Below are 12,767 nucleotides of genomic sequence, written 5' to 3' on the forward strand. Positions count from 1 at the left end.
CGTGTTCATAAACGCACTGACGTCATCTTAACAAATTATTGATTATTTTTAAAACTGACATTTTTAAAACAGAAAACAGAGTTTACGCAGTTTCCATAATTCAAAGAAATAAGTTTACACCTTAATATACTCCTTTTAAGTTTTGTCGATATCAACTAGGTACTAATGAGTGTTCTTTACCTTATTCAACAAAAAACAGAAATTCAAATGTACTCGATTTTGAAATTTCTGTTTTGTTTGCATTCATAAAATACGCATTTGTAATATAAAAGTGCATACACGCGACATTTCAATTATTGCAGAGAAAGCAATATTGTCAAATATGGCGGATTTGAATTCGAATGGAACAGGAGTTGAGAGTACCTTGTCTATGGAAATGTCCCATCCTAACGCTGAAATAATACGGGGACAAATTTTTGAAGTGGGTCCGAGATATACAAAGCTGGCATATATAGGAGAAGGAGCTTATGGCATGGTTGTGTAAGTACCCTAGTACACTGAAATCTTCTTTACAGATTTTGTACATCCCCAACGCTACATACATTTTTTTTTACATTTAAGACTGGTTACTTGGTTTTCTGTCTAAGGGCCGGTTTCTCGAGTGCCGGCTAACATTTCTCGAACAGAAAAAGTCCCTGCTAAGCGATTTTGGCTTTCTCGAGCCTCAATGTGAGAGCTAACTTTGACAGGGACTCAGACTCCCTGTTAAGTCCCTTTCGACTCGATAATTTGATAGCTATTTTCACAAAGCATACTTAGATAAAATTGTATAATATGGAACATAGACAAAACCTTAAAAGTTGATGCAATAATAAAAGCAAGCCTTGTGTTTTCGCTTAACAGCTTACATTTGTGATTAACACCACTCTGTAATTGTTTGTCGTTATTTACAAGGCATAAGAACAGCTAATGCAATATTCACACTTTTGTGACTAACAGCACTCGGTCATTTTTTTTTAATCAGATAAATTAAAAACGTCTAAAAATCGATTTCCTTTTACAAGATTAATTGGTCTTTTACTTTTCCGGACAGATAGTACCTGCCCTAAGTATTTGCTCGGATATAAAATTCAATCTGTTTCTTTCCATGCCTTTTATGATCAGCTTAGGTAACGAAAAATGATATTTTATTCGGGTAAAAATATACACTATCAAAATTTGCACATTTGGTCCGCTTCAACAAAAATTTGTTATATTTATCCTTACGGAAATTTTCTGTTGTAGCGTACCGAATGAAGAAATTGTAAATAGTGTATTTTATCGCCACTGAAGTTAATTTCAGAATTTTTATTAGTCTCGTCAATACCTATCGTTTGACCCAAAACATAAGTTGGCCACGCTTTAACGCTTAAATCTGTCTACCGCCCACATAACCGTATATTGAGATCGCGGTAGGTGGTGCATTTAAATCTCGCTTTGCTGCTCTCCATTTCCTTTTGGTCCCTTTAGCTGAGTAGCGGGTATCTGATAGTGAAGATGCTCGACTATAGCGTTCTTCCTTGTTTCTGATGAAATTAATTTTGTATAACGTTTGATCATTCAAGTAAGCACAAAATTTAAATCAACTAAACTGACACGGGTTGCACTTTTTATCACTTAATACTCAGCACAATCATATAAATTTAAAAGTGTGTATTTATAGACACAGCTCTGTCATTTCTAGCAGTTAATGTTGCTCTTTCCGAAAACCATTTTAATGACTATTGAAATTTTACAAATTTCAGGAAACATTTTTGGTGTGAGCTTTTCAAAGGGAAGTTACAATCGTTTCTAAACATAAAGGGATAGTTACTTTCCTTTCGACCGTTGGAAAAACACCGTCTCCAATTCTTAACACTGTTTGTGCGAAAATTCCTTCATTTGGATCACCACTTAAATGTACACGCATCTTTTTAGTACGGCACAATTTTTGAATAGTAGGCCAAAGAATGAATTTGAACAGGATTGTATTTCATCAGCCAACTGTATCTCTCGCTCGCCCAGTCGTAAATGGCAGCATTCCAGCATGCGTTCTTTCATTATGAAATGGCATCAAAAAGGTGTTCCGGAAGAGATGAGTCTGTCCATTCTTTTTACACGGGTGCGGGACAAAAAAGAATGTACCCGTTGCATGCTTCTGGAAGCATATATCTGGAATGCACCTGGAAGTAACAAACTAAACACATTCTGGGTGTACTCTTTTTAATACACCTGGAAGCAACATACTAAACACCTTCTGGGTGTATTCTTTTTTAATGCACCTGGAAGCAACATAATAAACACATTCTGGGTGTATTCCTTTTTAATGCACCTGGAAGCAACATACTAAACACCTTCTGGGTGTACTATCTTTTAATGCACCTGTAACATGTAACAGGAATGCACCTAGAAGCATTCAAAAACCAAATATCTGGAAGTTTTCCCCAGGAATACATAAAACTGGATTTCAATTTCATATTTATTTTCATTTCAATATTCAAGAACGCAACTAATTTTTGATCGGAGTAACTCCCCTTCTGTACGGTGCTTTGGTGCTTCCTTCTTGTTTATGTACTTTTGTCATTTACGCAGTTCAGTCCTTGGTGTGCCCATTCATCTTTTGCGATTCTGAAAAATATAAAGCAAATTGAATATTATATATTTTGAAATATGTGTATATACATTACAAATATACAATATGTTTATTTTGTATGTACAATTTACATACAAATAGTTATCATTTTATTTGTTTAATATGTTTTTAGTTTGAATGTTCAGTGTACATGAACTGGATTATTTTATTGTGTTCATATTGAACTAAATTATCTACACTTTACTTACCTGTGAAAATATTGATGTAAAATTGGTGGCAGAAAGCAACAAACTTTTTCAAAACACGTGGCACGAACTTCACTTTTCAGAACTAAAAATGCAACTGACGAGAAATGCAAGAGACAAGAAAAACCGCTCGCTTCCTTTCATGTTCCCTTTTGTCTTTATTATTTGTTTGTCAAGGGAACAGTTCCGAAAAAAGACGATTGTAAAAAAATGGGCATCGGCAACCTTCGGGTTTGAGTTTGGTTTTTTTTTACATTCCCACTAAAATGCACCTGGATGCACTATATTGAAATACACCCAGATGGCACCCAAAAGACTGCCCCCAGCACGCACAGTTGCTAGTTAAATTTGCATGCGTGCTGTTTTGCGTATAAAAGATACGACCCAGAACTATTTCTTTCGGAATACGTTCCCGAAACGGGTGCTTCTGGATGCATTATTCTGAAACACTTCTAGAAGGCACCGCAATAGAATGCACCCAGCACGCACATTTGCCTTGGAAAATTTGCATGCGTGCTGTTTTGCGTAAAAAAGGTACGACCCAGAACTATGTTTTTTTAAAACACGTTCCGCAACTTACGACTGGGCGCTTGTGCTACCTATTTACACATACACGCGCATAAGCGCAGCGTAATTTATATGTTCGTGCTAGAGCTTTGCCCAAATGCATTGACTTGGTCAGTACTTTTCCATTCATCTCTTACGGTAACGTGTTTACGATTTAATTCAGCCTATTCTTGTAGTAATATACCCAGCTACAGTCAATCACATTTTTGCTACCAACGCAACCAGAGCGCATCGCGATTGATTGTACTAAATTATATTGAATGTTTGGTGAAGACAAATAAAAACAAGGAAGAACGCTATAGTCGAGTACCTCGACTATCAGATACCCGTTACTCAGCTAAATAGAGATATGCAAGTAGCAAAGCGAGATTAAAATGCGCCACATACCGGCGGTATACAGATTTAAGCGTTATGGGCGTTAGAGTGGGCGTGGCACATTTTTTTTGGATCAATCGATAGGTATCGACGAGACCAATACATTTCAGTTAAAATTTTTTATCTAGCATGAAAATTGTGGGCGTCACAGGTTTTCGCGGTTTGTGGGCGTTAAAGTGGGCGTGGCAAACTTTTTTTTTGGGTTAATCGTTAGGTATTGATGGGAACAATACATTTCAGTTAAAATTTTTATTCTAGCATCAAAACTGTAGGAGCCACAGTTTTGGGCGGTTTGTGGGCGTTAGAGTGGGCGTGGCACTGTGCTGAAACAAACTTGCGCTGCGTAAGAAGCTCAGGAATCTGCACGCCAAATCTCAATAGCGTAGCTCCCATAGTTTCCGAGATCTCAGCGTTTATCCGGACAGACGGACTGACGGACATGGCTAGATCGACTCGGATAGTGATCCTGATCAAGAATATATATACTTTGTGGGGTCGGAAACGCTTCCTTCTGCCTGTTACATACTTTCCGACGAATCTAGTATACCCTTTTACTCTACGAGTAATGGGTATAAAAATCAATTTAAACAGTTACACTTCTGTCGTCTAATTTGTTAACATAAAATATTTGTCCTTCGAACGCGGATAGCCAGGAACGCGTTTGTTTTCAAGACTTTTACCTCAATCGTCACGCGGAGTGTGATTCAACAGCGGGGCTTTTGCAAATGCCAAATAACTCGTGCGCATAACAATGCCACGAAATTTGTGGAAGATATTCAGTCAATCTCGACATTTTGCGGTTTGTGTGGCTCACAGAGTCTGTCTATGAGTCTGAAGAGGGTTGGGAAGACCCTGCAGAAGACATTAATGTATATGAGGAAAAATACTACGCTACATACGCTATTCTCAGTAATACGCTTTAAGATTTAAAGGCTGAAGTCGCTAAACTACATTGAAGCCTGGTACAAATTGGAAAAGCGGTAGAACAAAAAACTGCTTATTATCCGATAATTTCTGAACAGTTTTTTAACGCTACCTAGTGCCACAATCAGTAGCATCAGCACTGTGCGTAAATTGGTTGACTGCGCAGATGAAGTTATTCGTGGGTTAAGGGCACTTCAGTGTGATGAACGAAATCCCTGGTAATACCCGTTACTCGTAGAGTAAAAGGGTATACTAGATTCGTCGGAAAGTATGTAACAGGCAGAAGGAAGCGTTTCCGACCCCATAAAGTATATATATTCTTGATCAGGATCACTAGCCGATTCGATCTAGCCATGTCCGTCTGTCCGGATGAACGCTGAGATCTCGGAAACTATGGGAGCTAGGCTAATGAGATTTGGCGTGCAGATTCCCGAGCGTCTTACGCAGCGCAAGTTTGTTTCAGCAATGTGCCACGCCCACTCTTACGCCCACAAACCGCCCAAAACTGTGGCTCCTATAGTTTTGATGCTAGAATAATTTTAACAGAAGTGTATTGTTCTCGTCAATACCTATCGATTGATCCAAAAAAAAATTTGCCACGCCCACTCTAACGAATAATTTTAACAGAAGTGTATTGTTCTCGTCAATACCTATCGATTGATCCAAAAAAAAATTTGCCACGCCCACTCTAACGCCTATAACGCTTAAATCTATCTACCGCCAGTAGGTGGCGTATTTTAATCTCGCTTTGCTGCTTGCATATCTCCATTTCCCTTTGGTCCCTTTAGCTGAGTAACGGGTATCTGATAGTCGAGGTACTCGACTATAGCGTTCTTCCTTGTTTTTATATTATTATTAAAGTTAGATCCTGAATCTCGGCAATCATGGGCCAGAATCTGAAAATACCAGTGTGACCATCGACCAATTTTTAACTTTTCTCACATCTCACTGCGACACCTTTGAAGTCTGCCAACTCTCTCGCGCGCCTCAAGCTCGACGATCTGCTGCTACTCATCATCCTGACGCCCACCAGAGACGCGACGAAACAAGTGTTTATATTGCCAGCAGACTCATCAACTGTACAGGTGTAACCAATTTCTAACGTTGGACATCGCAGCTCGCCGAGAATTTCTGAAAACCAGAAAGCTCTGTTTTAACTGCCTCAGCGCTTTACACATGGTCGGCAATTGCTCATCAAAACACACATGCCGGGTCCGCCGCCGCGAACATCACACACTGGTCCACGACATGCCGCAGCCTTTTCGAACTGGAGAGCACAATGAGTCGCCTAGCGTAAACACCGGCAATCTGATCTCAACACCCCGAGCTAGATCTTTCAACACAAACAATCAACTTCGCACTCACGAAGATACACCATCAGGCAGCGTTCCTCCTGTGGGGAACAATTACACTCATCATACCCTTGAAAATATTCCGTATGCAGGTTCGCAAACCCCATTGCCAACCATTCTCGCAGACGTCGACGACGCTTGGGGAAACACAACAAAATGCAGAATGCTCATAGACACGGGATCCACCGTTACTTTGGCATCGGAATCATTGGTTCAGCGGATTCGCGTGCATGGAACACATGCACGAATTTCAATTCTTGGTCTGGCCGCAAACACCGCCGGTCATACTCGAGGGCGCGCACACTTTAAGCTGCGCTCTCGGTATTCGGATCATATCATCGAGATGGACTCCTTCATTTTGTCATCGCTGACGTCATCGCTTCTAGCGCAAACTATTGACACATCATCTTCAACCTGGACGGAAATTTCTGCACTACACTTAGCAGATCCCACGTTTTGCACTCCTGGATCTATAGATGTCATCGTTGGATCTGATCAACTATGGTCTCTATACCGAAGAAAGAAAATATTTTGGTACGGACTATCCCATCGCTCTCAATACAATTTTTGGTTGGATTATTGCAGGCTCGTACACTGCCTGTGACGACCACAGTACTCCGGCCGTGACCCATCACGCGGATCTCGACACGATGGTTCGATCGATCATGGAAATGGACAATCTGCAACCTAACCAGTCTCTCTTGGACTTCAGTGATCCCACAGACAGTCATTTTGCAAAAACTCACACGCGCTCCGAAGACGGGGTCTATATCGTCGAGTATCCCCTCAAGGATGGAGCCCCGCCTATCGAGTCAACTCTTCCCCAGGCCACCAACCGCCTAGTCTTATTGGAGCGACGGTTTCGCCGACATCCGGAACTCAAAAAACAATACGAGGAGTTTTTGGATGACTACTTGCAACTCGGTCATATGGAACAACTGACATCAGCCCAACTAAAGGACGACCCTTGCGTTTATCTACCGCACCACGCTGTCATTAAGCAGGATAGACTGACGACCAAAAGTCGGGTGGTCTTTGATGGATCTTGGAAAGACAGTTCTGGAATCTCCTTAAACGACAGACTTCATATTGGGCCACCGATTCAGCGGGACTTGCTCGGGGTTTGCCTACGTTGCCTACGCACCGATATGTTCTATGTGCAGATATTGAAAAGATGTTTAGAGGGATTCAAGTTTCCAGGCGTCACACCAATTTTCAACGTGTTGTGTGGCGCAAAAATGAGAATGAACCTAGCCTAGCACCCCCTCCATTTCTGGCCGTTCGAGTTTTGAAACAACTAGCTGACGATCATCCCCTCGAGTACCCAGCCGCATCACAAGCATTGTGATGGATACGATTCGGTAGAAAATCTTTTGGTTCTAAAGACGGTGCTGTTTGGACTTTTAGGAAAAGCAAAGCTCAAACAACGGAAATGGAGCTCTAACTGCTGGAACCTTCTGCAATCATTATCTGAAGAGGATCGATGTTATCACCCAGCACAGCTCAGCAAAAGTTCACCCATGGAATCGCCCGTCAAAGTCCTTGGAATTCAGTGAAATCCAGGTCGTCATGTAATGTTCATAAAACCTACAGAATTCGATCTCAGTATTGTCCCCACGAAACGATAACTATTATTGCAACTTTCCAAGATCTATGACCCGCTCGGGATTGCAGCGCCTACCGCCGTGCTTCTCCGGCTAATCTTCCAAGAAAGTTGGACCGCTGTAATACACTGGGACGAACCAATTCCTAAAGCCCTGAATGCACGCTGGAGGGCATTAGTAGAGGATTAATCGTCGCTAAGACAATGCCAAGTACTTCGGTACATTGCTGCACCATACCAACACATCCAACTACATGGATTCGCAGACGCATCCATGCACGCGTACGGTGCGTTGCACACTGGGCCAGCCGATCCGATTTTTGGCCAAAAATACGTTTTTTTTTTTAAGAAAATGACAAGACCGAGTATGGAGTCCTTTTCATTATACATTAAACTAATTTATGCCAAAGTTTCAAAGAATTCGGGCAAGTAGTTTTTTTTTACCGTATTTTTAAAGTTAAAAATTCATCAAATATTGATGGAAATGAAAAAAAATCTAGAAGTCAAAGATGCTGATGTAGCTGTTCGACTTCTTCACAGAACTTTTAGAAGTCATTATTTTCAACAAGTAAAAAATTATAAATAGCTCTTCTGACTTACTTGTTTCCTAAAAGAAACTTTTTCGTTGATTTTTACTGCTTTTTTTAGCAAATGAGTACTTTGCTTTTCGAGTGCTTTTGAGTGCCATCCCCGAATGAAGTCATTACATCAAAAATAAATTCTTTAATTAATTTACTAAAATCGCTCATCGCCGACTAGATGCGGTTTTGCCTTAGTTTTCAGTAATTTTAGTTTTAGTTGATGGTTTAATTTGAAGTCGAACCATTTCGATGAGCTTTACTAAGAATGCCTAAAAGTATGCCGTATTTTTTTTCCGTCAGGTTTTAATGTACGTTTTGCGCGCCAAAATTTGATTTTAGTCTGCCTAACCTCTAAAATCTACTTTTTTCATTCATTCCCGCTTCTTTTATTTCTGAAACCCAACAATCGAATATTAAACAGGAAATTACAGCTCAGAGATGAAATGCCTGGCACAGCGCTTAAGGGAGGACTTATGTATGCCCAAAGGTATGCTGCATTTCTTGTACTTTCTTCGGAGAAGAACTAAAATATATTATAAAAATATAAATGTAGCTTACATAAATACGTAGTCGAAGGCCTCGTAGCTAGCACTACCCCCTATGTTAGTATTAGTTTTTTAAACTTTACTATGATCTCAAATTAATAAATAAATAAATAAATAGCATACTTTTGTGATGACTTCAGAAAATGTCAAATTAACATTAAACGAATTAAAAAACAATATTTTTCAAACAATTTTTTTCTAATAATTTGATTATAAGAATCTAAACAGATAGCAAGAAGAAAAAAATAGAAAATTTTGTTAGGTCGATTATTAAATAAACGTTCAAGTGGGAGCCTCCGAAAGTAGCAATTTTTAACGGTTCATAAATCTCAAACGACATCATATTTTATAGTGGTGTTAATTTTTTTTAATTTGTTTTCTCTCATACTTAATCGTGTATGAAAATGGATTGAGTGCGTCTTCTAGTTATTTTTTTAAAAATAAAAAACCGAAAAGTATGTAAAATTTTCCGATTTTGGTTTGGATTATCTATACCATATAAAATTCCAATAAATTTTACTTTTAGTTCGTTGAAAAGTTCAATCTTTTAAGAGATAAATGTAAAAAACTGCATCCTTCTAACTATCCCAGGAAAGAAATTACAGATTTTTGGCCAAAAAATGAACTTTCTGGCCCACAGTGCGTTGGCCAAAGTCGGGTAGCATAGGACGGGGAGTTCCACATAAATCTCGTAGCCGCCAAAATACGTGTGGCTCCAATCAAATCAGTCTCAATTCCGCGCCTGGAATTGAACGCTGCCCTACTCCTGACGCTTCTGCTCACTGTTGTTAAAGCGCCCTTAATTATTCCTGTTAAAAACACAATCTGCTGGACAGATTCGGTGATCGTGCTCCACTGGCTGTCCGCACCACCAAGGAATTGGAACACTTACGTCTTCAACAGAACGGCTGAGATACTGAGCGAATACCCACGCAGCTGCTGGAGCCATGTCCGCACCCATCTTAGCTTCTTGACCACGAACTTTGGTGGAAAGGCCCATCCTGGATGGCCTTGCCACAATACGAATGGCCTCTGTCTACTAGCAAGTTCCGAGTTGATATAAATTTGGAGGTCAGAGCAGAGGAGCGTCCAGCCAAGCCAACAACTCTACATAGCTTTCCTGACGAAAGTATCGACGAGTTGCTCATCAACAAGATCCCATCCTGGACTCGGCTCATAAGGGTAACTATTGTTATCGCTTTATTCATCGCCTTCGCTTGCAGCACAGGGCTTATTCTGAGTACCTAACTTCAACGGAACTGCAGGTAGCTCGAGACCAACTTCTTCGTCACATCCAACGAAGAGCCTTTTGAAGAGAGTATACGCAGCTAAAAAACGGACGCTAGCTTCATGCAAAATCGCACCTGATCCGGTTTTCTCCATTTCTTGATAGGGACGGACTTATGCGAGTTGGCGGAAGAATCGAGAGGTCGACTCGTAACTACAACGCCAAGCACCCGGTTCTAATTCCAAAGAGTTCTCCAATCGCCGAGCTCGTGATACGACATTCTTATGTGACGAATCTTCACACTGGAGTGACAACAGTACTGAATCTTGGGTGCACGAAATATTGTCCGAAAGACTGTCTTTCAATGTAAACGATGTTTTCTTCAACTCAAGAGCACAAGTAGCCAGATCATGGGAGAGCTACCTGTACCTCGGGTTCAAGCCAGCCGTTGCTTTCTAGATATCGGCTTGGATTATGCCGGGCCAATTTCAATCAAAGGTTCAACCGGGCACACGCCAATTGTTGGAATGGCGTGGTTTGCAATATTCGTTTGTCAAACAACAACGATTCATTGCTCGCCGATTCAAACCAACTGATCTCTACTCAGACAACGGTATCACCTTTAATGGCAGCAAACGAGTACTCGACGAAATGAGGCTGCTAACCATGGAGCAACGAAAGGATGAGAATTTAGCAAACTTCTTCGCCAATGAAGGAATCCTGTGGCATACCGCCTTCAGCCCCACATTTCGGGGGAATATGGGAAGCCGGAGTTCGGTCCATCAAGCTACATATGAAAAGGATAATGGGATCGTCAGCCTTAACCTTCGAGGAACTGTCTACAGTTTTTGTACTTAATTCTCGTCCTCTTTGTTTATCAGGGGATTCTACATTGGATCCGCTTACTCCAGCCCATTTTTTGACTGGCGCTCCCTATACTGCCTTACCGAAACCATCAGTGTTCCCATCAACCGCTTGGAACGATGGACTCAACTACAAGCAATGGTCCAAGGCTTTTGAAAACGTTGGCATATGGAGTACCTCACCTCTCTGCACGAGCGCACCAAATGCAACTGTAAAACGATAATTTGAAGGTCCACACACTGGTAGTGTTCAAGGAAGGAAATCTACCTCCACTGAATTGGATTATAAGAAGTATCCAAGAGGTACACGCCGGCAAAGACGAAAAAGTCCGAGTTGTTACCGTAAAAGCCGCCCAAGGAGTCTTCAAGCGACAAATTACCGAATTGGCGATCTTGCTTGGAAACTTTATCTATCGCAGCTTAATTTGTATGTACGTGCAAGAGCTTTGCCCAAATGCATTGCCTTGGTCAGTACTTTTCCATTCATCTCCAACGGTAACATGTTTACGATTTAATTCAGCCTATTCTTGTATTAATATACCCAGCTACAATCAGTCACATTTTTGCTACCAACGCAACCAGAGCGCATCGCGATTGATTGCACTAATTTGAATTGAATGTTCGGTAAAGACAAATAAAAATCAATTTAAACAGTTACACTTCTGTTCGTTTCGTGTTTTTGTCTTGCGCTATGAAATTTTGTTCTTCCGATAATAAACAATCTTGGCTTAATAAATATTTCTTCATGAATTTATTCCTTTTCATGTTCTTAACAACGTCCGTTCGCTTCGTGAGTCCATAGTGCTTGTTTTTGTGCTAAAATGAACAACACAAGTTTAAAAGTAAAGTTTTTGTGCATTGATTGTTGTTATTATTTTATATTTCCTTATTCTTTTTCTTATAAACGCTGTTTGGAGCGCATAGAGTCCCGTACTCACGCGCAAAACTACGTTGTTTTTTTTTCTACTCCGCGAAGTCACTCCCGCTCACTACCTCCCGCTTACTCTCTACCGCTCTTTAATTCGCTTTTATCTTGCTTTAATTGGCACGTTGGTCCAATATATCGCAATAATAATAGTCAAATAGTTCAAAAAAAAAAAACACGGCGGTGGTCCTTGCTAGAAAACAGAGTGTTCCGAGCCATATATGCGAAAATATTTACAATGCAAGGTGCTCCGTGAACTGGCGGGTAAGTTTAACGCTCACATACGCGCTCTAAACGGACTGGACACAACAAAACAAATCGCAAGATGTATCATCGTCCAAATGCTGCTGGATCTGGCAAGTCAAGCAAATTGATAATAACGTCTGGAGGACCCAGCACTCTCAATTTTATTCCGACGTGGGAATCCATGGCATCCTTTCTGGAGCAGCGATTTTGCCATGGGAAACTATACGCCGGGCAATCAGGTGGAAAGTAACAGATGATGTCATTCTGTGTGTCATTCTGTTTACCATTTTCAGAACTTTAAAAACCTTACTCCTTCGAATCGCATTCCGGAGGCAAAAAGGCTCGCACTTTGCACAAACTGCCTTAAGAATGGTAGTCAAATGAGGCAATGCAATTTCAGCATCACACACTGCTTCACCTGGAAAATTTAGCTTCCACTTCTTCGCAAGAAACATCGCAGTATCTAGAAGCGCGTGCCTCTGCCTCACTAAATCAGGTCATAGAAACCTCTGTATTGCCTTTCACCTCTACTGTACTCGTTGCACAGGATTTCAGTAATGATATTGTGCTCTTAGCAACAGCCAGCGTTTTAGTAAAAAAAACCGTTATGCTGTTTTCGTTCCTTGTCAAGCTCTACTCGATTCGGGCTCTCACCTGTCATCAAATAAGGACTTTAGCATGTATAATAGCAATAGGAGATTCTATTTTTGTCACGGATGGTCATTCGCTGAAGATTACAATGCAGTTCCGAACGTCCGAATA

At 40.7% G+C, this 12,767-nt stretch overlaps 1 protein-coding gene across 16 annotated transcripts in view; it reads left to right on the top strand.

Moving 5' to 3' along the window:
• rl (Mitogen-activated protein kinase rl) overlaps positions 1–12,767 on the top strand; it is a 554,163-nt gene continuing 541,396 nt past the window's right edge. For all 16 annotated transcript variants that reach the window (XR_011605503.1, XR_011605500.1, XR_011605501.1 and 13 more), the window contains exons 1-2: positions 1–159; positions 303–480. Coding sequence is in view for 11 of the 16 variants with exons in the window: in XM_070998782.1 (XP_070854883.1) it covers positions 323–480 (158 nt within the window). In the remaining 5 variants the exon portion in view is untranslated. The remainder of the gene's footprint in view (positions 160–302; positions 481–12,767) is intronic.

Source organism: Drosophila suzukii, assembly GCF_043229965.1.
Source record: "Drosophila suzukii chromosome 2 unlocalized genomic scaffold, CBGP_Dsuzu_IsoJpt1.0 scf_2c, whole genome shotgun sequence".
Classification (NCBI taxonomy): domain Eukaryota; kingdom Metazoa; phylum Arthropoda; class Insecta; order Diptera; family Drosophilidae; genus Drosophila; species Drosophila suzukii.